The following is a 23,301-nucleotide window of genomic DNA, read 5'->3' on the forward strand; positions in this document are numbered from 1 at the left end:
TGTTTTCAAAGTTTTTGCTTTTATTTCCAACATCATGCAGTATACAATACTGCATTTATATATGAATTCAATGTCACCCCCCTGAAAAAAAGCATCACTTTTTCCTCTCTCGTGTCTTCCTTTTTCTAGCAAAGGCGACAGTAGTGACGCTGTGTGGTTTCCTGTTTATTCTCTGCTGGTTTGCTGGCCCTCCACTAGACGCACAGCACAGAACTGCAGGGTTTCAAGACTTACGTGTTTTTCTTATATTTTTTATGGATAAGAATAAACAAACAACAAACAACAAAAACGTGAATTCACTTATCCAAGCAGGTCTGTAGAAAGTGCTGGAAGCTTTCAAACACTCTGGCAACAGTTGGACAATACACTAACAGTGTTGTGAAATCTACAGACTTTTCAATATTTCACAGTTACCATGAATCATCGAGCTGCTTTCACCTCAGATGAAATCTTGCATCATCGTCTACATGCCTGGCGGAGCAATTTACATGGAGAATTACTGCGACGGATGCCAAGTTTTTCTTACTGGGTGTGGGCCACAAATAAAAAAACACAAATACTCTATTATCGGGAATTCAGTGCAGTGAAATTCTATCCTTTAACCCAATTTCAACCTTTATCTCATTTCAAAACCAATATTTCAGGCTTCAGGTGATTTTAACCCTTTATTTAACAGTGGATGGACTCAGCTGTTTCTGTGTGAATTTGTGTTTTTTCCAGAGTGGAGATGCATCACTCAGAAACTATTCCATCTGTGCATGAAATCATTCCAGGATTTGTGTAACTTTGACTCTTCTGGGAATCTCCAGCAGATTTAGATCCCAATTTTTTCCCCCCCATCTCTGAGCAGCAAAAGAGCAAAAATTGAGCAAATAGAAGCAATTTCATCAGAATACAACATAATAAAATACATCCTGTCCACACGTACATACACACTTGCATGAATGTGTAAATGAAGCCAAAACTAAATGTTATTTCAAAAGCTGGCCACACTCCACATTTGGGTCTGAGGTACAAGTTCTTACAGTTCAAGTGCAGCTCGGGTCCTTGTCAAGCATGTTTTGGCTGGCCACTTGGAACTTTCGCACAGTTATATCTCTGGGAAATGTGTCCGCACCGTGTTTTATATGCCAGTGGAAAATGTTTTAGGCAAATGCACAGACACTGAGAAGAGTAAGGGTGACCGCACGACTGCTAGTGGATCAGTCTCTGAGTCTTAATTCTCCAGCAGTTCAGGTGAAGTAAAGGAAAAGTTTCTGAATTCCTCCTGGTTGATGGAAGGGATCATAGGGTCATCGATGGGCGTGAGCGTGGGCTCTTCCTGAGTAAAATCTGGGTCAAAGTTGTTGACGTCCTCCGGGGTTTTCTGGAGGACAACAATAGAGTACAGTCACACACACAGAATGTGAGACAAAATCATACACTGCGTAATGTCTGGTGAGTACACCGATTATCATTTAGCATCAATAAAATCATGTGACTTACAATCCTGGGCTTGAAAGGTGGCTCAATTTCTCTACGATTTAGCTTCTCCCAGTCGATACCTGTGAAGAAAGCGTGGCTGGTCACAGCCTCCTCTCCACCCTCTGTGGGCACACAGCCCAGACGCCGTGCCGGGTTTTTGGTCAAGAGCTGCGAAGATAAAATGCGGATGAATTAAAAACAATTGATGAATTAAAGACCCAATTTCATCTAAGCTTTAGCTGTCGGACAGATGGCCTCACATCTGACTCTAGAATACTTTGGTATAAAGAGTCCATCGTGAACTCAAGGCCTGCAAGGTGCTGTGGCTGCAAAAAAAAGCCCAAATCAACACCCCTCCACCACCATGTTTGACGGTTGTTATGAGTTTGGTCTTCTCCAAATATGACACTGTGCATTATGGCCAGACATTTCCACTTTCGTCTGTCTAAAGGACATTTTTCCAGAAGTCTGTTTGTTCAGATGCAACTTTGCAAGTCTAAGCTGCGCTGCCATGTTCTTTTCAGAGAGAACAGGCTTTCTCCTGGAAACCCTTCAAAACAAGCCATACTTGTTCAGTCTTCTTCTAATTGAACCGTGATGAACTTTAACATTTAACACACCAACTGAGGCCTGTAGAGTTGGGATGTAGCTTTTGAGGTTTTTTTCCAGTTTCTATGAGCATTGGATAGTCTGACCTTGGGTTTAATTTGCTGCGACTTCCACTCCGGTGAAGATTGGCAGCGGTCTTGAATGTTTCCCTCTTGTGAATAATCGTTCTCTCTGTAGAATAATGAACTTCAGATTGTTTATAAATGGCCTTGTAACCCTCCCCTAGATTGATGGACAGCAACTTCAACAACTTTTTAAAGACCATTGCTGCTGTCTTTCATCCTTGGCAATGTGATGACACATACCTGAATGCTTCAGCGCCAAAGCTTATGCTTATACTTCCTGACAAAAAAAGAATTAATCAAATGTTGATTTAGCAGCAACTGCCTGCTACTTATCCTCTTATTTCCTATGGAAGCAATAAGGGTCTACCTAGTTTTTCACACACTGTTTTGGGATTTTTGCTTAGGTTCTGTTAAATAAATACCACAGTATAATATGTCATGTTTTGGAAATCATGTGAGAATGCATTTACCTTAGCAAGAGCTGCTAAATGCCAAATTATTTTTGTTATGTTAACTTCAGAATATAAAGCGAGTTTGCTTTCCGTTTACCATGACTGTGTGGTTGGTGCAAAATAGGGAAATGTGTAGCACCAGATCAGATTAGATTTCTCTGGAGGGATGCCAAACAGGGCTCAAGTTCATCTAGTGAGTCCTTCCCTCTCAACTGACAAAAAACACACACCCTGAATTGTGTTAAGCTCCTCCCACAAAGTCTTAGTTGGCCAGAGTTCAACTAGTTTCAGTAAAGTGCAGCTGAGGTGTCTCAACTTCCTGGGGTTGTATTCATTAAAACAATAGTGAATCAGCCATTGAACTTTAACCGTTTCTCTCTGACCAAGGTCGGGTAGGTGGTGCAGGTCTTAGGAAGAAGCCCAAACAAAAACAAATAAAAGTTAAAATAGTTTTAACTTGCCTCTGGGGGGGAAACAGAAAAAAAACACCACTTTGTTTTGGAAAACCGTCTCGCATGGTGACTCTGTGTGCACCTCAGGGATAATGGTGACCTTCAGACCCAGCATAGCAAACTAATGAGTCCCCGTCTCCATTGTGACAGTGTTAAGATTAACCTGAAGACACTGATTAATACAGAGATTAATACATCTCATTGTGTCAGCTCCAAACGATATTAACTACCAGAGACTTTGCCTAAACAAAACCGCATGTCTCAACAATACTGAGCTCCAAGAGAATGAGGAAGCAGCTGCGGAGGTGATGGGGCAATGCCCAAAAAGACGGGAGGTGTCCCAAAAGCATCAAGCTACAATGAACAATAACGAGGATTCATAGAGACTAATGAAACTCTGATGCCTTGCCATGCGTAATTTTATATAATAAACAGCATGTGTGTCGCTCTGCTGTAGTCAGTGTCTCTGCCAATAACGCCTCCAACATGATTGATTGGGAGATGCACAGTTATTGTTCATGTAAGCCTTTTCACCCGTTGCTTTTCCTTTGTACATCTATGTACTGAACTGCATCAGCCCATGGTTGTGACTGTACTTTAAGACAAAAACATGCTTTGTTGAAATGTTGCATTTGTCCCTTTTATACTCATCACTGCTAATGAATAAAGGTTTAAGGTTACAGCAGTTAAACTCAGGGATTTGCAGCTGTGATGACATTATTTCCAGTTACTGAATTAAAACATGTTTGAAAAAAGAAAAAAGGCACACCAGTAGACACCAGTATGGTGCTTGAATTGGAGTTAACTGTAAGCATGACAGAGTAGCAGAGGTGACTCAGTTCAGGAGCAAACTGACCACAAAACCAAAGAAAAACTTTTCCACTAAAGCTGATGCCATCTTTCCATGGCTGCACGTCAGTTGTGCCATTCTCAGAGCCAGACCTGCCATGTGGGCATTTCTGCATGAAGAAGCCGTTCTCCTCTACACTCGCAAAAAAGACGTTTACGGGAAGGCGGGGAATATTAGAGCTGAAACTTTTAGTCAATCAATCGGTCGGCTGGCAGAAAAATCAATTCAACACTTCCAGCTCCTGAAATGAAAGGTTTGCTGTTATACAACAATATAAATTGAACAACTTTAGATTTATTTCTTTTTAGATTGTTGATGCTGGGCTGGACAAAGCGATCAAAAGCGCTTTGTTTCAGCGCTATGTGATAGTTTAACTTGACCATTGGCATCTACCAGCCTTCAGGTATTTTCACCATGACTCACAAACTCGTGACATTTCTGCAGCCATTCTCACACGACCTTGAACAACCTGACAACTGAGCTCCATGAACTTCCTTTTAAGAACAAGGTGATCTTGGCAATGGATCTGCCTCCAGTAAAAATAGAGCAGCAGCGTTTAAAATCCACTCACACCAGTCAGTAACGTGTGATAGTGGGGGGCAATGACAAATCGGCATGGGGAGACTGATTTGGTGCTTCCTCAGCCATGCGGGAATAACAACAAGGACACGAGGAGAACAGTGTGAGAGAGAAGGAATGGAGAGGAGGTGCAGTTGTATTTATAGCTTGTGTGCTGTGGCTGGGCAGTGAACCATGCCTTAATATAGTTATGTAAAGACCCCAGCCAAACAGCTGGCTGGAAGACTGTGTGGGGTTGCCACTCACTCTGCAGTCAGACGGTGTCAGTCAGGCAGACAGACAAGAATCTGGCTACTGATACAATATCCAGGCATGGAAATGCTCATCCGTTTTTCTCCACAGAGATATCACAAATCCACTGACAAATTGATTTCCTCTATCATTACATGAGTTTAAAAAAAAGCCGTTCTGACATTTCCTGCAATTGTATAAAGCAAACACAGTCTGACGGCGCTGGTCTGAGAAGAGTGAGACCTGGCCTTCACCCAGCTCCATTTATCATTAAATTTTTATTGCTGGTGACCGCAAAAATGTGAATAAAAGATATTACTCCTGGCAGACTCACAGCTTTCAGTATATTGACTGCCTCTGTGCTGAGCCAAGAGGCATAAACAATCTCTTCATTGAGGATGGATTCAAAGAGGTCATCTTCATTTTCCGCCTCAAAAGGAGCATGTCCAGAGAGCATCTCATACAGTAGCACCCCGAGGGCCCACCAATCCACAGAAGGCCCATACAGCATCTCTTGCAGGATCTGTGAAAACATGTCAGAGTAGAAAAATGAAGTTGAGCATGAGTATGAGATTTTAGAGAGTCTCAGCAGCAAATTTAAAACCACTTTATGAAGTTTAGTTAGGGGTATGTGCTGGATTAGCGGAGCTACACACTGAGGAGTAAGTGTTGAGGGCAGCAAAGGGGTCTTTCATAAACGCAGATGCACATTCTTGGTTAGAGAAAAAGCTCTCAAACACGAGGATGCAGGCCATCTTAATTCCTCATTATGAAAGCCAAACACGCCTCTGAAGGCGCAGTCTGAAGAAGTGGAAATCTGGGCTTGTCAAGTCAATAAGTTGACCTCACAGGTATGCTGCCTTCCAGTCAGGAGGGAGGGAGCTTGAAGTGCCGGGCAGCGACCACAATGTTTGCTCTTAGTGAGGTGGTGTGATGGAAATTAAACATATGAACTCAGAGAACCTGAGCTGCTGGAAGCTAAAGATGGCCAAGTTTATTCTTTAGTGTCATCTTAAAAATGGAAATGTGAAAACATTGCTTCAATATATGAAATGTTCTATTATAAATCTGGAGCTGAAGTATCTGTTATTTTGAGTGCCGACTATGTTTTCTGCTGGTTAATGTAGGGGGGAGAAACTGACCTCAGGGGCAATATAATCCGGGGTCCCGCAGAACGTTCCCGTGGCAACACCTTCAAATATGCCCTCCTTGCACATGCCAAAATCTGCCAATTTGCAGTGACCGTCTTTGTCAAGAAGAACATTGTCCAACTTTAGATCCCTGAAAAGAAAGGCAAACGCAAAAAGGAACAAATAGATGAGGTATTTGCTCAGGGACTGTTATTCAGCACCTATAAATCAGAAGCCTGAAATAAGCCACCAAAAATCCAATTCAGTGCTCAGACTCCAGTCGCATCCTGCTGGTCTTGTTTCTAATTATATGTGAGGAAGGTAGAAATTTGTGGTGAGACAAAAGGAAATAGTTCTCTGAAGACAGTGACACTTAAAGCAGAGGGAGACACTGACAGACAACTCCCTGACCCTTAACTGGCAACCAGTAAAAAAAGAAAAATCGTTGGAGCTGGGGTTAAACACCGGTGCCCTCGTAGCTTACCATCTGCACGGAGTCAAACTGGATGGTACACAGAGAACCACACAGAGCCATTTGTGCACCCACTGATGATGAAATGCACTTCACACGGATGAAAGCAAACCCTTGCATATTTGACACCAAGGGAAAAAGTGTCTGTGTTTATTCTGCTCCCAAAAAAGCAAAACTTCTTCTCCCAGTTATTCCATTTTATTGCTCTGCCTTTGTGAAGCAGGCTTAGCTTAAAGCAAAATACGTAAGTTGTGACCACTTGATAGAAAGATGCATTTTGTTTTTTCTGCCACTCACTGCTAATATGCACCGTCTTCACAGTATGCCTTCCACGGGTATATTTTCCCCTCTGCTGACTGTGCATGGGGATGTCTCCAAACCAAACACTGGAAAAATCTCCTGTCCTGTGTTCACGTCAGCTGACAGAGCGATTACAGCTGTCGAGTGTGGGCTCTGGAGTTAAGCTCTAATCTGTGATCAGGTGACTCAACTTCAGACAGTGTTACATAGATGGCCTGATCCTAGCTGGACAGTGATACTGTTAATGTATACATAACAGGATGAGAAAAACCAAAATACAGAAAGCCTGACTGTAAAAGACTGAGGGTCAGGAACCAGTTTGGTTCGATTAATCTAGTCTGCCGTTCTCTATCTTAAGCCGATTGTGTAACGCTGATCACACACAGTCTAAAACATGGCAAAGAGAGCAGCTCTGACACTCACACATCACAAAGTACACACAGACTGTGTTAAGCTGTGTTAGGGATAATCACAGCTAGGAAAACAAAACTGGGAAACTGGACGCAGGGGAAAGTATTTTTAAGTAGGTGTCTGAGCTCTTCCAGTTATATGGCCAGTTCTGCTTCTTGATAATCGTTCGCACACTGCCAAACCATTTCCTGGACCATTATTGGGTTTTTTTTTCAGTATGAATGTGTCCAGTGGGAAATTTAACCGCCTCTTATCACTGAGCTACACAGAACCACACATCACTCACTGCACCTAATCATCCTGTATGAGCTCCTTCATCCAACGACTTCACCACATGGGAGAGACAAGCCTGACTTGAGCCAGTTTCACACATGAACTCTGGCCGATGTCAGGAGAGAAAATGTTGTCACTACTGCCAGTACTCTCTTTGATTTAATTTAATGTAATGTTTACCTGCATTTTCCACCTGCTAAAGCAGAGAAAATGGAAGTGCTGCAGTGCACGGGCGAAAACGACTGATGATGGAAACAGGTCAATCAAACAATGCGATGTCTGCAGAAAAAAAAATGCTGCGGTGCAAAATGAGTCACTGAGTAGGAGATAGAGTTGCACTAATAAAAGAGATTCCAAAGAAAAGAGGAGGAAGTTCAGAAAAAGTTCTGACGCACAAACTTTGTTTTTTTCATTATGGTAAGAGGCTAATCAAACTATCAAAGGCTCCTAAAATGTTATGCATCAACCTAAGGATGCGATATATATCACAACTTGCATAAGCCTAAAAAAAAAATTGAGTATTTTTTTATCTATTTTGTTCAGTCTTGAATTTACTTGTTCTTTGCATATGTGGGTCAGGACAAAACAAAGAGACACACAACACCTCCCTGGCGGAGTTCAAAACAGGCTTCACAAAGCATGTGTTTATTGCACGACACTGAGCAGCTGTTCGCCATACAGCCTTTTTAATCCTTGTGGATTTAATTGGCTCTCCTCATGAAACGTGCTCTCACTCTTAAAAGCAGCCAGTGTGGATTCAGACTGCAAAACTGAGTTTTCATGTCTAAAACCTCAAACTGAAACCTCGAGAACTGTACACGTCTTTTTAAGGACAAATGCAGGAAACGCAAGGACACGCTGTGGCGTCAACTGAGAAGCTTCAAAGCCTCAAAGCCTTTACCTGAAGCCAAAAACCCCCACACACAGTGTAAAAGACACGCATATTACACAACACAAGGACCGAGGCTACAATTTTATTCTTCCCACACTTGCCTGATGTCAGAGTTACTATTCTGGATGCTTTTTACTTATTTAGTTATAGCACGCAAGGTGCATGCAACCTCTTCAGCTTGCTGTCATGCTATGCAGTGCATGCTGAAAGGAGACTCAGACATACTACTAAGTATAACTCAGGATTTACTGATGTTCCTTTTCCTTTTTCATTATGTACTGGCAGGACACCAAAAGATTTCCCACTCGACTTTCCTTGAGCGGACAGTCCGAAAAAAAGGTCTTTGAATATATGTAGCTATTAGAAGCTGAGGAAGGGGGATCGTTATTGGTTCATCTATTCATAATTCTTGGTAAAAGCTGGCGTTCTGTCACAGAGCCTGACATGTGTGGACACAGTGTGTTTCTATAGAGATGAGAATTCTCAGGAATCTAAAATGTAACAACATTATCACAGCTCAGGATGAGATACACGCATAAACACAAATATGCGTTTATGCGTAGCAACATTATTGTCAGAGTCTTCTGTGTCATTAATCCTTATCAAATTCAAGGTTACAGGGAGTATTGGAGTCTATCCTGATTGTTGGATACACTCTGATCACGTCGCTAATCTATCACAGGGCTAACATAGAGAAACACATAACCATTCACACTCGCATTCACACCTACAGTCATTTTAGAATCACCGTAATCCTGCACATGTCTTTGAGAGAAAGTTGGAGTACTTGGAAAGAACCCACACAGACACGAGGAGAACATGCTAACTCCACGCAGGAAGGCCCCAGACTGGATTTACAGTGTTGCCTGCCTCTCTTTTTGCCTGCCTAAATAACCGTGGTAGTTTATGCTGAAACCATAACAGTGAAAAGTGGCAAGTTTTCATTTATTCTTTTATTTACAGCATGTTTTAAGTTCATTATAGATTCTCAGCTTGAGGAATACGCTTCATTTGTGCACATCGTTAATCTGTATCCTACTAAAACTGCTGAATGAAGCATATAATTGTTAAGTAGGTGATGCAGAAAATGTGTAAATGTTTTACTTGATTCAAATCTGCTGCTGGAAAATATATATTTTATATTTAGAGCCTGAAGCAGAAAGTCTGACTTAACAGAGAAAGATGATAATTACTGTCATCATCCGTTACTTTCAGCTTCGGTTTTAAGCTTTGTTGAGTCAGCGAATGCAAAGACACACTAGATGTGTTGAACGTAGTTTGTAGTACAGTGTGTGTTTGTGTGTGCTTGCGTGTGTGTGCGCTGACACAACAAGATTTAGCAGCATTATCCTCCTTGATATGATTTTATCATTTGTAACTTGAAATTTGGATTTTTCTTTTTATATATAAATAAAGACATTTTTAACACAAATTGATGGCGAAAAGGCAAAAGTGGTGCATAAAGATGAATCAGAGAGCAGGAAATGGAGTGCTTCCTGGGAGAGAACCTCCACACCCTCCGCTTAATGCATGAATTAAGCAAACTCTCATTAAACCTGCAAGTATGCTTGGTAGCACATTTTCATTGGATGGTTCTCAGCGGCAGTCTTCTTTAACGTGACGTATGAGTCTCAGGATTGCAATGTTCTGATTTAGTGTTCACAGCCATGTAGTACTTCACATGATTAATGTATCATATATGCAGTTTCCTCTTGATAATAAATTGATTCCGACATCCAAGAGAAGAAACTGCATAATTAGTGTCTTTGCAGTAATATTACACTCTTTATGATATTAAAGTTTTTTTTTAAATATAGTAAACTATGGTAGTGAGCTCTGAGCTCGCTATAAAGGCTAGTTCGATTGCTTTATGTATTTATACCTGTAAATGATGCCTTTGCTGTGCAGGAACATGAGCGCAGAGGTGATCTCGGCTGTGTAGAAACGGGCTCTGCCTTCTTCGAACTTCCTGGACTTCTGGATGTGGAACATGAGATCGCCGCCGTTCACAAATTCCATGACAAAAAAGAGACGGTCCTGCAGTGAGAATTAGGAGATGACATTTACACGTGTGCACACAAAACCCCCATTGGGCACACAGAAGCTCCCACGTTATTAAGCAGTCCAAGGAGCAACGACCGCAAACATGCTGAGGCTGCTTCAAGGATGTTACATGGCTGCTTCTCATTAACTTCAGATGCCTGTATAATGTGTTCCTGTGCAACCAACTGCAGCTTAAAGTTAGCAAAAAAACCAAACAAACCCTAATCTAACTCATAAATCTTTCTTTCTTTCTCATTACAGGCTACGGTCGATAGGTGATCTACAAAATGGGAACCTGGGGAAAAGACTGCAGTACGACATGATTTAGAGATCTGCCTCTTGAAGTGATCTGGGTACTGAGGCACAGCTGACTCTGTTTTACTGGTCTGTGGTTTAGAGAGGTCTGGCTTTTTTCCCCCCCTTTTTGCACATATAATGTCCAATAAGGACGTGCTGCACAGGCAAAGTAGGGAGCACTTTGTATGTTCAAAGAAATCTCTCTGGGTTTTTCTGTCTTATACGAGTCAAACTGACTTGTCAGGCCATCAGAGATCTGGCGTGACAATTTACTTTGCAATACTAAACCCCTCCATAGATAACTGCTCAAACATAAAAGCAAGAATGGACGTCACTTCCTGGATCAGCTCTTTAATTTGCCAATATAGTGGTTACTGGGATTTCCAAAGTTTTGCTATCCAAAGAGTTTCTCCATTCATCCTGGAACCTGACGAACATTAGTCTGACTGTCTATTACTACTAATTTCCTGGTTAGCACTTTAGATGACCTGTACACATGAACACAGCTCCACTTCTTAAACCCTCTGCTTCAGATTCAGGTTATGTTTAAAATATATATAATACATTAAAACTACAACAAAGCAGCCTTTTTATTAATACAGTACTTGAAGCATTCATGCCGGAGGTCAGCATGCCGACTGTCTGATCCCTGCTTGCAGGTAGGAGTCGTGGTTAGGGTTAGGTTCTTGTATCGGACTAACGAGGCTACTATGTAAACACGGCAACTTTTAAGCATACTCACATGAAATGAGCTACTAATCTCTTTTGTTTTTGCTTATCTGTAGAAACAAAAAATTATTACATCGAGATTTGTTGCGATTTAAATGCCATCCATCCATCCATTCGCTTCCGCTTATCCTTTTCAGGGTTGCGGGGGGTGCTGGAGCCTATCCCAGCTGTCATAGGGCGAGAGGCAGGGTACACCCTGGACAGTTCGCCAGTCTGTCGCAGGGCCAACACACAGGGACAGACAACCATTCGCACTCACATTCATTCGCACCTAGTGACAATTTGGATTATCCAATTAACCTATCCCCACAAGCTGCATGTCTTTGGACGGTGGGAGGAAGCCGGAGTACCCGGAGGGAACCCACGCAAACACAGGGAGAACATGCAAACTCCACACAGAAAGACCCCGGCCTGGTGGTGGAATTGAACTCAGGACCTTCTTGCTGTGCGGCAACAGTGCTAACCACCGTGCCACCGTGCTGGCCGATTTAAATGCCTTTTTTTAATATTTTAAACTTAATCTGAAGACTCCTCCAGGGCAATCAGTGTACCTACAAAGTGGGCCTTGAAAATGAAAAATATGCATATAGTTAGCAATGGAATATCATCTCTAAAAAACATTCTACATATTTTAGTTTGAATTATTGTGAAATGGAACTATATGCCATGCAGAAAGTGCCGCTAATTGTCCCTTGCAACGTGATTTTGTGGTATTAGTGTGAACTGAATGACTCTATTACCAAAATATAGAACAATTTTACACTTCTGGTATAATAAAAGGTGCTTTTAAGTATTTTGTCAGGAAACAAGTGACAGGCATTTAAATAAAACAAGGCGTTCTCGTGGAACAATAGCTGTTGCATTGTTTTGTCTGGGTTTGAAACTGTTTGCGCAGCAAGCTCACTTCGATCTCAATCAGTCGTGGTTCAACCAACCAAAGCAGATTAGAAATATCCCGTCTGAGCCAGAAAAACAGCTCTGTCAGTCAAGCATCATTCACTGGCTTGTGCCAGGAGTGAACAGACATAAGATTGGGGAACTGCTGCCACCTTCTGACCACATGATGCACTGGCATCTATGGAAACAGACCAATATTTTTCTATTTACATTTAGCACCAGAAACCAAAAGTAGGGTATGCCTGAGTGCCGTGACCCTTACTTGAACCAGTTCTGTGGATCATTTACTGGTAAGCAAAGCAGTAAAAATGAAAATAAGGTCATATGAGGCCACGACATTTCTAAAGCACTCATAAGGAAGATCTGTGCATGACACAGACATCATGAGCCAAAACATCCCCTTCTATTTTTCAGCAGAAATGTCATCATCATCACAATCTTCAGCCATTTAAGGCGGGGTGAAAGCTTCTCATGAGTGAAGAGGGCTAAAAGTCACAAATGAGTTTATGTGAAAGAAGTGTGCGGCCATGCTTTCACTGACCGGTGTCTGGAAGCAGCAGTACAGCTGTGTGAGGTACGGGTGACAGCGGGCCAGTGACAGCACCCTCTTCTCTGTCATGGTGCACTCGACGTCATCATCCTGCAAAATGATGTCCTTCTTCAACACCTTGACCGCGAAAACCCGATCTCTGCCATTTAGTCTCGCCAGCATCACCTGGAGAGTAACACAAACATAGTAACAGGAAAAGCCACGTGAGAAAGTGAATGATTTGCTTAACTGCTAATAAAATGTGCTAAACTTGACAGCGACAGGATTTAGGGTCCTTCCTGGAAACACCTGCTAATCATTTAGAGTGCTGGCAAGTAAACTTAAATTTAGTATTTGCTAAAAGTGTGTTTTTTGGCAGCAGTTTCCATTAGTTATCAATTGGACCGATGCGCTGTTTAGAAAGTCGCATTGTAATGATGCCTAAACGAACAGGACTTCCTTCCACAGTATTTCTGTTTAGGCTTTACAAAAGGTTTTGCAGTAATCTGCAGAGCAGCCATTCTGATATTGTCTTGTGAGATATCTTAAATTCACATAAAAACTCCAAAAATTATGGTACTTGTGCTACATTGATCTTCAAAAACAAATCAGCCAAAAACATTTTCCCACTGGCATCGTGGACTGTCCAAGCTTAAGGGACACAGTGAGGTTCTTCTTGTGTCAGGGTTAATAGATTCCCTTTATTAATTCCTGCAGGGACATTAATTCTCTGCTTTTTATCTACTTTACCATCCTTGATATTATGAGCAGTGGGCAGCAATCGTGCATTGCCCGGAGTAAGTCTGTGCATCGGTCAGAGGAACAGTAACGAGACATTTGCAATGGCGAGATAAACTGGAGGACGAAGCCAGCACAAGCATGCTAAAACCGACCCAGAAGGGTTTTGGCCTTCTGTGTGGGTTTTGATGAGGAAACAATGCTAACCACAAACCACCATGTTGCAGTTGGCTCTTTAAACCATCTCTATTTGCAAATTTTGGACTCATAATTGAAGCTTTTAACCTCTTTAAGTGACCGTTTTGAGGCCTCAGTTGTTAATGTGGGGGAGGCATTTCAACAACACACACTCTTCAAGCATTTTTTTGAATCTCTTTAGCCACTGGTGAAAGGGTTTGCTCACTTCTCAATATATGGAGATCAAAATTCAGTGTTTTTTAATGCCAGTTGTATATTTTTGTGGTCATGTGAATGTTTTATTAGTCAAACGTTAGAATTAAGCTGCTCTAATCCATTTTTGTCCAGTATGAGCCAATGCTCATCATTACACTAAGTGCACAGAGTACTTCCTATAATCTTATTATCTCATTCCTACCTTGCCAAAGCTGCCCTTGCCCAGCACTTGAAGGAACGTGAAGTCTGAAATTCCTAGCCGTGGCAACTGCTGCTGAGTTTCCGTACAATCCCTCCCCTCAGATGGAGTCCTCGTCTGTTCTGTGTTTTTCACCTGTCAATGCAAAGAGAAAAAGACAATTTTCTGATTACACTCACGTTTGTGATTAGGATTTAGAACTGTTCCGTTATTCTGGAAAACTCAGACGTTTGTACCACTGATTTCCGTTTGGCAAGTCCTTCTGCCTGCAGACCCATCTCAGCGAGCTTGTTGGCCAGTTCCACACTGTTGACCCCACAGTTGGGAGCAACGTTGCATTTGCAACGGATGTGGACGTTCATTTTGCAGACTGAAGAGAGAAATCACAGAAACGGTGACTCTATATGAAAGACAACTTTTGGATGCAGATATTGAGACATGAATGCTGATGCGAGTCTTACTTTTACAGTGCAGCCCCTGTCTGACAATCCCCCACAGCAGCGAGCCACAGTGGTCACAGAAGGTGGGCGACTTGTAGTTATGCATGTTGAACTTGTGAGGGATGTTGATGCTGAAACCTTGATTTATAGGCTGCAGAAAGAGAGCACATGGTAATTACGAGATGTAAAACTGCTTTGCAACAGCATCGTCCACAATGCATTTTCAGTTCAACTCAGTTTTATTTGCACAGGCCAACATCACATATAGAAGTTCAAAGGGCTTCGCAGGTATAAAAACACATGAGAAATAAAGTCACTTACATATTAAAACATTTAAACAAACAAGAAACCCATCAGAATACACATTTACACACATATATAAAACCACAAACGCAGACATACAAATAACAAAAGGAAAATTAAATCGTAAATAAAATCCTGTGAAACAAACAATCTTGGAAGTAATAGAACCAGAAGACCAATATGTTGATGAATAATGATGCCTATCTTCTGTATCTACCAGATTACGTGAGGCTCTACAGTCGAATTATAGCACTAGTTTAGTGCTAGATTAAAAGAGATGTATTTTTTTGTGTTTCTTCAAATCATCTGTAGAGTTTGCTTCCCTATTTTTTTGAGGTAGGTTGTTCCCAAACTTTCCCTACTCAATAGCTCTTCTAAATGTTGGGATGGGTGTTGTTTTCTAGAAACTCAATGTGCTAGATTTCTAGAAATTAGTGGAATTTACTTAAAACTAGTGCAAGTGTCAGGCAATTTTCAGACATGTACCAGGTGGATCTAGTGAGCCATATTTGTTTTTTTGTTTTTTTAAGAAAACAAAACAAAACCCCACACTCTATTTTAAACGTAGAGCAGCAATACTAAATGCTCTTTTGGATCTTTCCACAATTTCGTATATATTATTATACAGAGCTATAGTAAGAAATTGAACCTGTTTATAGACTTTTAAGACTAGACATTGTAAAATATTTGATCATCTTATGACATAGCAGTTTTTTTAATTTATACTTGAATTGCAAATATAAGTGGTTATTTTTATTGGAAGCGTTATTAATGCTAAAATAAATTTAGTAATTCAATATTTGTGATTTATTTAAGTTTGATTAAATTAAGTGTAATAAAAATGAGTAGTTATAATTGCAATTGTTACTTTTTGTTATGCAGTTACAATTTCTATGTCAATATATTGTTTTTACTGTTTCGGTTTTCCTACAAACATGGAAAATGTCAGGACATTGTCTCAAAGATGTACTCATGTTTGTGGAGCTGTCTACTTGCCTCTTTTATATAAGTGCCATGCTCTAGGACAGCACCTGTAGTAGGATGTGCACACATGCTCAGTTCAGAGAATTCAATTTTATCTTTGTAGAAAAGTTTAAATGTTTAGTCACATGATCTTATTGCAGGTACTGGGAAGCAAGTTGCTTGTGTCTACTCAGGGCTGTACTTTGCTATGTTTGTTACATTTATGGAAACTGCCAATGTGCATCAATAAAAATGTTCATACACTAATGTTCCTTTAAATGTATGAGGAACTGGTATGTTACTATGTTAACTTCACTGACATTGATCTGCAACATAAAAACATCCTACAAGTAAAAAAAGGCCTGTAATACGCTCCAATAACACTCGAGGGTTGAAATTTTGAATTTCTACGTATTTTAATGAGTGCCCTATAAAGGGGAAAGAAGTTTTATTTTAAAATCAGTTCTGTGAGATAATGGAAGTCATTGTAAGTCTGCTAAGAAACTGTAATGATGTGTTCTGTTATTTGTTTTAGTTAATAACTTCACAGTCAAGTTTCAAGTAAGCTGCAGCCTTCTCGCAACCTTTTTGGGAAGTCCAACAAAAAGAGCATTGCAGCAAAAGACAAAACAAAAAAAACAACCAATACCTGTGCAATACCTTTTAGACATATGATATTTAGTAAAAAGCTGTTATCACTTAAAGGTAGTGAGATTTGGAAAAATATTCCAGCTGTAATAAGAGAATACATTTAAAACTCATCTCAAATGATGGCTAAAAAGGAACCAGACCTGTGACCATTCATTTTATACTAATGTGTGTTATCTTTAATGTCGTATGTGTTTATATTTATTTGTTGTTCTGTGTTTTCTTATTGTACTGTGGATTTCATGTATTTGTTGTCTGGACTATATTGTTGTACGCTGTCTGATGGTGTTTTAATTTTCTTTGTTATTTATCTTTTGTCTGCCCTGTCAGGGACTAGAGCTAGAAAACTGTTTAAGGTTCATTCTTGCACATTTGCGTGATAAGTTGATTAATCTGCACTGTCCCCTTTGAATAAATACATTCAAAATTCAAACTCGTCCGCAGGAAATGAATGCATGAAGAAGTTTTTTAGAATCATGGTGAGTCTGGTACTGTCAGACACATCTTCCTGAAATGGAAGAAGTTTAAAGCTTGCATCACAGTAATGATCATAAGACTTAACTTTTGGTTTTATTCTGTCAGCTCCTAATTTGCAAATGAGCAGATCACATTTTATTTTAGGACTAAGCAAAATTTTTATCTTTAATTTTTTTTAAATTGCAGTCATCCATTTGTTAAAGTCAGCCACCCACATTGGTGAATGAGTTCAGTACACTGTCACCTGGCTCCACAGAAATACGCTGTCTAGCATCTGTGTAACTACAGTAACAAAAATTTATGCTGTCTAATAATGTTTCCATGCATGTAAAGAAAAAAAAGTAATGGACCCAGACAGCTACCCTGTGGAGCTCCAAAGAAGAAAATGTGCAAGCACCTTCCATGAAAAGAATTTCATCTGTTTTGACAATATGCCTCATACTTATGTTTAATTTCTTAAAAAACAAACAAACAAAAAACTCAATCAATTACTCTCTGTCACTTATGATCAAATAAGACTTTTAAAGGAACATAGCATAAAAGAGACAATAAGTCTAAAGGAATTATATAATGATGATTATACTATATTTACAAAATTTGTAAATGGTGTATTAAAAATAAACATGCTTAGCGTATAAATTTTTATTATCCTGTCAGATTTTAGGGAAGAGAAACTTGTAATATTCAGCAAAATATAACAAAACTAAGGGACTCTCCACCATTTGACCTTAGAACTGAAGAAGCGTCTCGGATGAGAGGTGAAACGTCTTCAAGCAACTTAAAGAAGTCCAGACGCTTTTCTTTGCAAGCTCCTTTGAATAACAAAACTAAGCTACATAGTTGCGTTCAAACTGCTAAAACTGTCATGGATGTATTTATAGAAGCATAAAAATTTATAGTGTTCATATGTGGAAAATAATAGTGTAGTACAGTGTTCTGCCTCAGTGACCAGTCTAGACAGAATATAGAAACAGGAAACAGCCTACTGATCACTGCAGGTGTTAATCAGATGCGTGTGTGAATGTGTGTGTAGGAGGGGGAGGGTGCTTTTTTTTGACATTCTGTATTTAAACAAAAAAAAAAAAAAATCTGTAAAGAGAACAACTATTTAGAAGTAAACATGCTGATTAGAGTGTATTAATGTGTCGTTACCTGTTCTTTTGCTGTTTTCTTCATGCGTGGACAGACAGTGACGACCTGCTGGTGGCATCGTTTGTGCACCACACAGGTACACACTGAAAAAAAAAAAAAAAAAAGACAAGACAACGAGTCAATGGCGGACTCATAACAAACACAGGTGTGTTTAGGCAACTGTGGTAAAAGGCAGAAAGAGAAAAATAAGTTCTGCTTACCTTGACACTGGTAACCCTGCTTTCCAAAAACACCCCTATTAACATAAAAGAGAACACATTTAGATCCAGTTTACATTCTACACAGAGATGCGCTGCCAGCACTGAATCACCCATGCGTGACTTTCTCACCAGATGAACTCTTTGCAGTGAAAACAGAAGGTGGGCTGACGGAGGAAAGTGGACATAAACTTGTGCCCATTAACCTGGTGTATCCTTCGCCTCACGGCTCCCTGCCGCTTCCTTGTAAACTGCTTGAAATTCTTCACTACGGCCTCATCTGGCAACAAGACAAGAACATAAGTTTGTAACATAAAAAGCACAGAAGAAGTGCGTGAACTCTTAGAATGGATTTATCACATTATGGGATTTCTTTAAAGTGGATATAAAGTCTTTATTTATACTTGAATGTGAAATATGAATTATTAAAATCTGTGTTTCTGCTCAACTCTGAGGATATTTCAGCTCAACATCACTGTTTTGCATTAATTCAACAGTTTGTGATTTTTCTGGTTCTTTTAGATTTGAAGTTTGATGACGTATTATTTAACTGTATCTGACAGTTACATGTGATGGTGCTGCATTACAGTCTGTGTGGTTGCGTGATTTTAGCGAGGGGGTGTCTGGGTTACTTCTTTGGTTCATTTTGACAGCTTTCATCAGGATATTTCTGGGCACCGCAGGGAGCCACTCTCACATAAAAATGTCCTCTACACACCCACTACAGTGTATGGACAAGCAAGAAAAAGGTGGAACGATTAGCATTTAAAAGCAGACACTGTTATCTCTCACAGTTCTAGGACTACTCCCAGGGACTGTAAAAAAACAACTTTTTTATTTTTAGGATGAATTACTGTCAATCCTCTTATCTTTCAATCAACTGATGAACTGTCTCACAAATGACGTAAAAAATTGCCATCGTTGTTTCCATGAACTGCAAGATGGCATCTATGATATATTAGTTTTGCCCAACCAGCAGAACAAAAGTAAGACAGACAACCAACAAGCAAAAAAAACAAAAAGAAAAAGAACCAAGCCCTGAATTATCAACCTGACAAGCTGGAACAAATAAATGTCTGGCATTTCTGAATGATTTTTAGAATACAAAACAACAGTCTGATATTACTTATTTGTAACCATTTAAGCCAACGTAACAGACAGACACTGCCTACACAAAAAAAAAAGTCTAACAGAGAATTTTCCATAACTAAAAATAAAAACTCCTGACACTATTAAAACATGACTTCTTTCCCATATCACATAACCCTAGCATGATTCACAATATATTTTATTTTTATTAAATAAATTAATTCAGTCATCTGTCAAAGATCAAACAAGACTTTGAAAGGAAGGCAGAATAAAAGAGACAAAGAGTCTAGAGTTGTCATATTGTAATTTATGTTGTGAACATCTACACTGTAACTGTGTGTTTAGACCTAAGTAATGAAAGTCAGTAAAGAAATCTGCAAAACCACACAAGCATTACACATGCATTACGGAAACCTTTTTGCTGAGCCCACACCCCACCCCTGCAAACAACACATAGATGTAGTGTGGTTATTGTATGAAAAGGGGGCGTTCATTTCAGACTAAGAGCCTCTACATATACTGCAAAGCCCAATATACACACTACACATATTTAGTCCAACATATATTTTGCTTCAGGTGGTAGTGCGCTCCACGGGCGACAGGTATTTCTTGAAAATACACAACATCTTAATTTAGATTTATGCATTTGATGTGGTGTTTGTTGCTATTCATTGTGCTCTTGGCTACTCTGTTACGGTCTTGTCATTGAATATATATCTATACATCAAGAAAGAGACTCTGTGGAGCAATGCTTCAGATCACTGAGGTTTGTGGGTATTTGTTCATGCACAGCTCTCATGGTCCTGGCACAACATTTCAATCAGGTTGAAGTCTGGAATTCAATTGGGCCATTGCAGCTCCTTAATTCTTTTCTTTTTTCAGCCATTCTGTTGTAGATTTGCTGGTTAGGTTAATCATAACGTCCTAAACCTAACCATTCACCCACTTTTTCAAATAAAATAGTTTACAAAGGAGTTCGGGGTTGAATCAGTAACTGCAGATTGCCCAGGTTCCCATAGTTGCAAAACAAGCCAAAATCATCACTCCTCCAATGTGCTAGATAGTTGTTGTGAGGTGTTTGTGCTGACAGATTGTGTTTTGCTGCTAAGTTGTTCGGCCTTGCACAGCTCTACTGTACATTATATCCACACATCTCCACTTTGGTCTTGTCTGTCCAAAGGACATAGTTCCTGAAGTCTCCTGGTTTGCTCAGATGCCCCTTTGTAAACCTAAGATGAGCTGCTATACTCTTTGTTAGAGGGAAGAGGCTTTCACCTGGCATTCCTTCCAAACACATCATTCTTGTTCAGTCTTTTTCTAACTTTGCTGTTATAAACTTTAACACTTAACATGCTGACTGAGGTCTGTAAAGTCTGAGATGTATTTCTGGGGGTTTTTTGCAGTTTTTCTGAGCATTGGACAGTCAGGGTGAATTTTGCTGAGCTGTCCACTCCTGGAAGGATTTTGGCATTATTTCAGCACACACCTGAATACTCCACAGAAGCAAACTTCCAAAAAAATCTGCTTTTATAAAGCTGGTCATACTTGCTGGTGATCAGTTAATCAAGTCAATTTAATGAGCGGCACTTGGCTGCTACCCTAGTAATTTCTATAGAAGCAGTAAAGGTGCACTTTGTTTTCACACAACTTTAAGCATTTCTGTTTGCTTTTCCTGTGTTTTCTTGACTGTAGGCTCTTGTTTCTGAGAATTAATTAATTGGGAACTTGTGTGAGGTGGCATAGATTTGCCAAGGATGTACAGTCTCAGTGTAAAAAAAAAAAGGAAAAAAAAAAAGATTTCAACCACACTGACCTACCCTATCACAAAATATCATCTTGATATGTAGAACTGGATGTTTTGTGGCTATCTGCATCCTCCTTGAGGTCAATCGCATTAATGATGCGAAAGCTTTTGATTCAGCTGTTTTGGACGTGGATTATGTCCACAAGGGAAGAACATGAGAGGAAGAACATTAGGAGAACCTTTTTTAGACCTACATGAGAAAACTGACAGGAACAACAGAGAATGTAGCCCAGTGTTGTTTTTAATCAACTTCTGCTTTAACAGTCCTGCACCATCACTTCCCACTCATCTCATTTAAATGGCCTTGTCTCATTGGTGAAAGAGTTTGTACTTAAGTTAGCGCCTTGATGTCGACATCTAAAAAAGGCAAACATTTTTCACATTCACGTGCATGCGCACGCACCTATCAGAGCCTTTGCATTGACAGACATTGGTATTTAATGAGTCAGATAATCATTATTCATAAGGGCAAGTGGAGTTTCACAGTAGAATAAAGGTGAAGGTAACACAGTGGAATTGTTTAAATAGCTGGCATTGGTGTTATGTTGCTCTTGGAGGGTGTTGACATGTAGGCACGAGGAGAACAACTAGACTGTGCGTTGCATACATACCATCTACAAAAGATCCGGTGAGTGTGATGTGAACATACACCTTGCCCTCTGGTTCCAAGTCCATCTGCAGATTCAAAGACATGACACGAAATGATTTCACTACACCCAGACAGTAAAACTGAAACACACATCTGCCACAGTGAAACACGGTTCTAAAGTATCTGGCTAGAAGCAGAGATATCCAAACCAAACTAGCTTAACCAAACTAGCTTACTAATATTACACAAATAACAAATCAGCCATTTATATACACTTAGATTGTTCAATCTCAGATCACCACATTTTTAGAAGATTTTTGCTCAGTGACCTTTGATTTGGCTGAATTTTTTATGCTTTTGGTCATATATAATAAACAAATATGACCAAAACATAAAAATGAATCAGGGTGTGTAATTTGGCACAGATACATCAAAATGACCGAGTATTGGCTAGTTACAATATGGGGAAAAAAGTGAGAAGTCCTTAAAGTGTCATGTTTGAAGAAAAATAACTTTAAATAATTCAATAAAGAAATTACATTTCAGAACACAACTAGTATAAAAAAAAAAAGACCCTAAAATATCAGCGAATATGCATACCGTTCATTTCCATGACCCATGGAAGAGTCTTATAATTCAGGTAGAGTGTAAAATATAATGAGACTAGGGCACCGGTTTAGCTCAGCGGGTAAGCAGGCAACCACATGCCGCCTGGCTCGAGGCCGACCTGCAGCCCTTTGCTGTGTGCCTTTTCCGATTTCCTGCCTGTCTTCACTTACCAAGGCAAGATATATATATATACACACACACATGTGTGTGTATGTATGCATGTATATATAAACTGTGCGTGCGTGCGTGCGTGCGTGCGCGCGCGCACACGCACGCACGCACACACACACACACACACACACACACACACACACACACACACACACACACACAGAGTTGTACTGATGTACAGTTTTTCATACATACAAATAAATAATATGAATTTATGTGAGTAATGTCATACGAGACCCTATCCCTAATCCCACGACTGCTACAGGCAAGCAGGGACCAGGATCAGATTTTAATATAAGAAATGTTACAGTGTTGCATTTATAATGCCTCTTAGTATATTCAAAATTTTACCTCTTATATTTCATAATTTTTGCGATATTTATGTCCAAACATTACCTTATATTTCAAAGTGTAGGAAAAATACATTACCTCACACGTATACAAAATGTTATAAAACTTGTATAGAAAAATATTAGAGTTTTAGAAACAGCTGTTAGATCAAAGAATGTTTGGATTTAAATAGCATTGAAAATAGAGCTCGAGTCCTTCGGGTGTACTATCCCAGACTCACAACTATGGCACGACATTTTTGTGTCATTCTTCAGAGTGCACATACTGTCGCAGGAATCTGGACAATGGGACTGAAAGACTACAAAGCAGGCCTGACAGGTCTTACATGTCAGGCTACTTACAGTGAGAGTGGTGCCAAGCTATTTAACCATAATTAACAGCATCACCATCTGCATATATAAGTTGGCCTCTTTAAAGCTGGACAGAGATGAGCAGACAGAAAGAGATACTTCCTTCCTGCAGAAACCACTGGATGGAAATTTTTATGTCACCGTATGGTCGAG

General features: G+C 39.9%; 1 protein-coding gene across 1 annotated transcript in view; it reads right to left on the reverse strand.

Annotated features, from left to right (window-relative positions):
- The window catches only part of prkcha (protein kinase C, eta, a), a 29,035-nt gene continuing 5,734 nt past the window's right edge, over positions 1-23,301 (reverse strand). The window contains exons 2-14 of the mRNA XM_085390913.1: positions 21,690-21,753; positions 18,318-18,465; positions 18,189-18,223; positions 17,989-18,071; positions 14,467-14,596; positions 14,242-14,375; positions 14,009-14,140; positions 12,688-12,861; positions 10,063-10,217; positions 5,845-5,983; positions 5,037-5,225; positions 1,486-1,632; positions 1-1,366 (exon numbers count right to left, since the gene is read on the reverse strand). Coding sequence (XP_085247039.1) covers positions 1,217-1,366; positions 1,486-1,632; positions 5,037-5,225; positions 5,845-5,983; positions 10,063-10,217; positions 12,688-12,861; positions 14,009-14,140; positions 14,242-14,375; positions 14,467-14,596; positions 17,989-18,071; positions 18,189-18,223; positions 18,318-18,465; positions 21,690-21,753 — 1,680 coding nt within the window. The 3' untranslated portion in view covers positions 1-1,216. The remainder of the gene's footprint in view (positions 1,367-1,485; positions 1,633-5,036; positions 5,226-5,844; positions 5,984-10,062; positions 10,218-12,687; positions 12,862-14,008; positions 14,141-14,241; positions 14,376-14,466; positions 14,597-17,988; positions 18,072-18,188; positions 18,224-18,317; positions 18,466-21,689; positions 21,754-23,301) is intronic.

This window comes from Rhamphochromis longiceps, linkage group LG19 (assembly GCF_057381845.1).
Source record: "Rhamphochromis longiceps isolate RC_006_pf linkage group LG19, R_longiceps_female_GT1.1, whole genome shotgun sequence".
In the NCBI taxonomy this organism is placed as follows: domain Eukaryota; kingdom Metazoa; phylum Chordata; class Actinopteri; order Cichliformes; family Cichlidae; genus Rhamphochromis; species Rhamphochromis longiceps.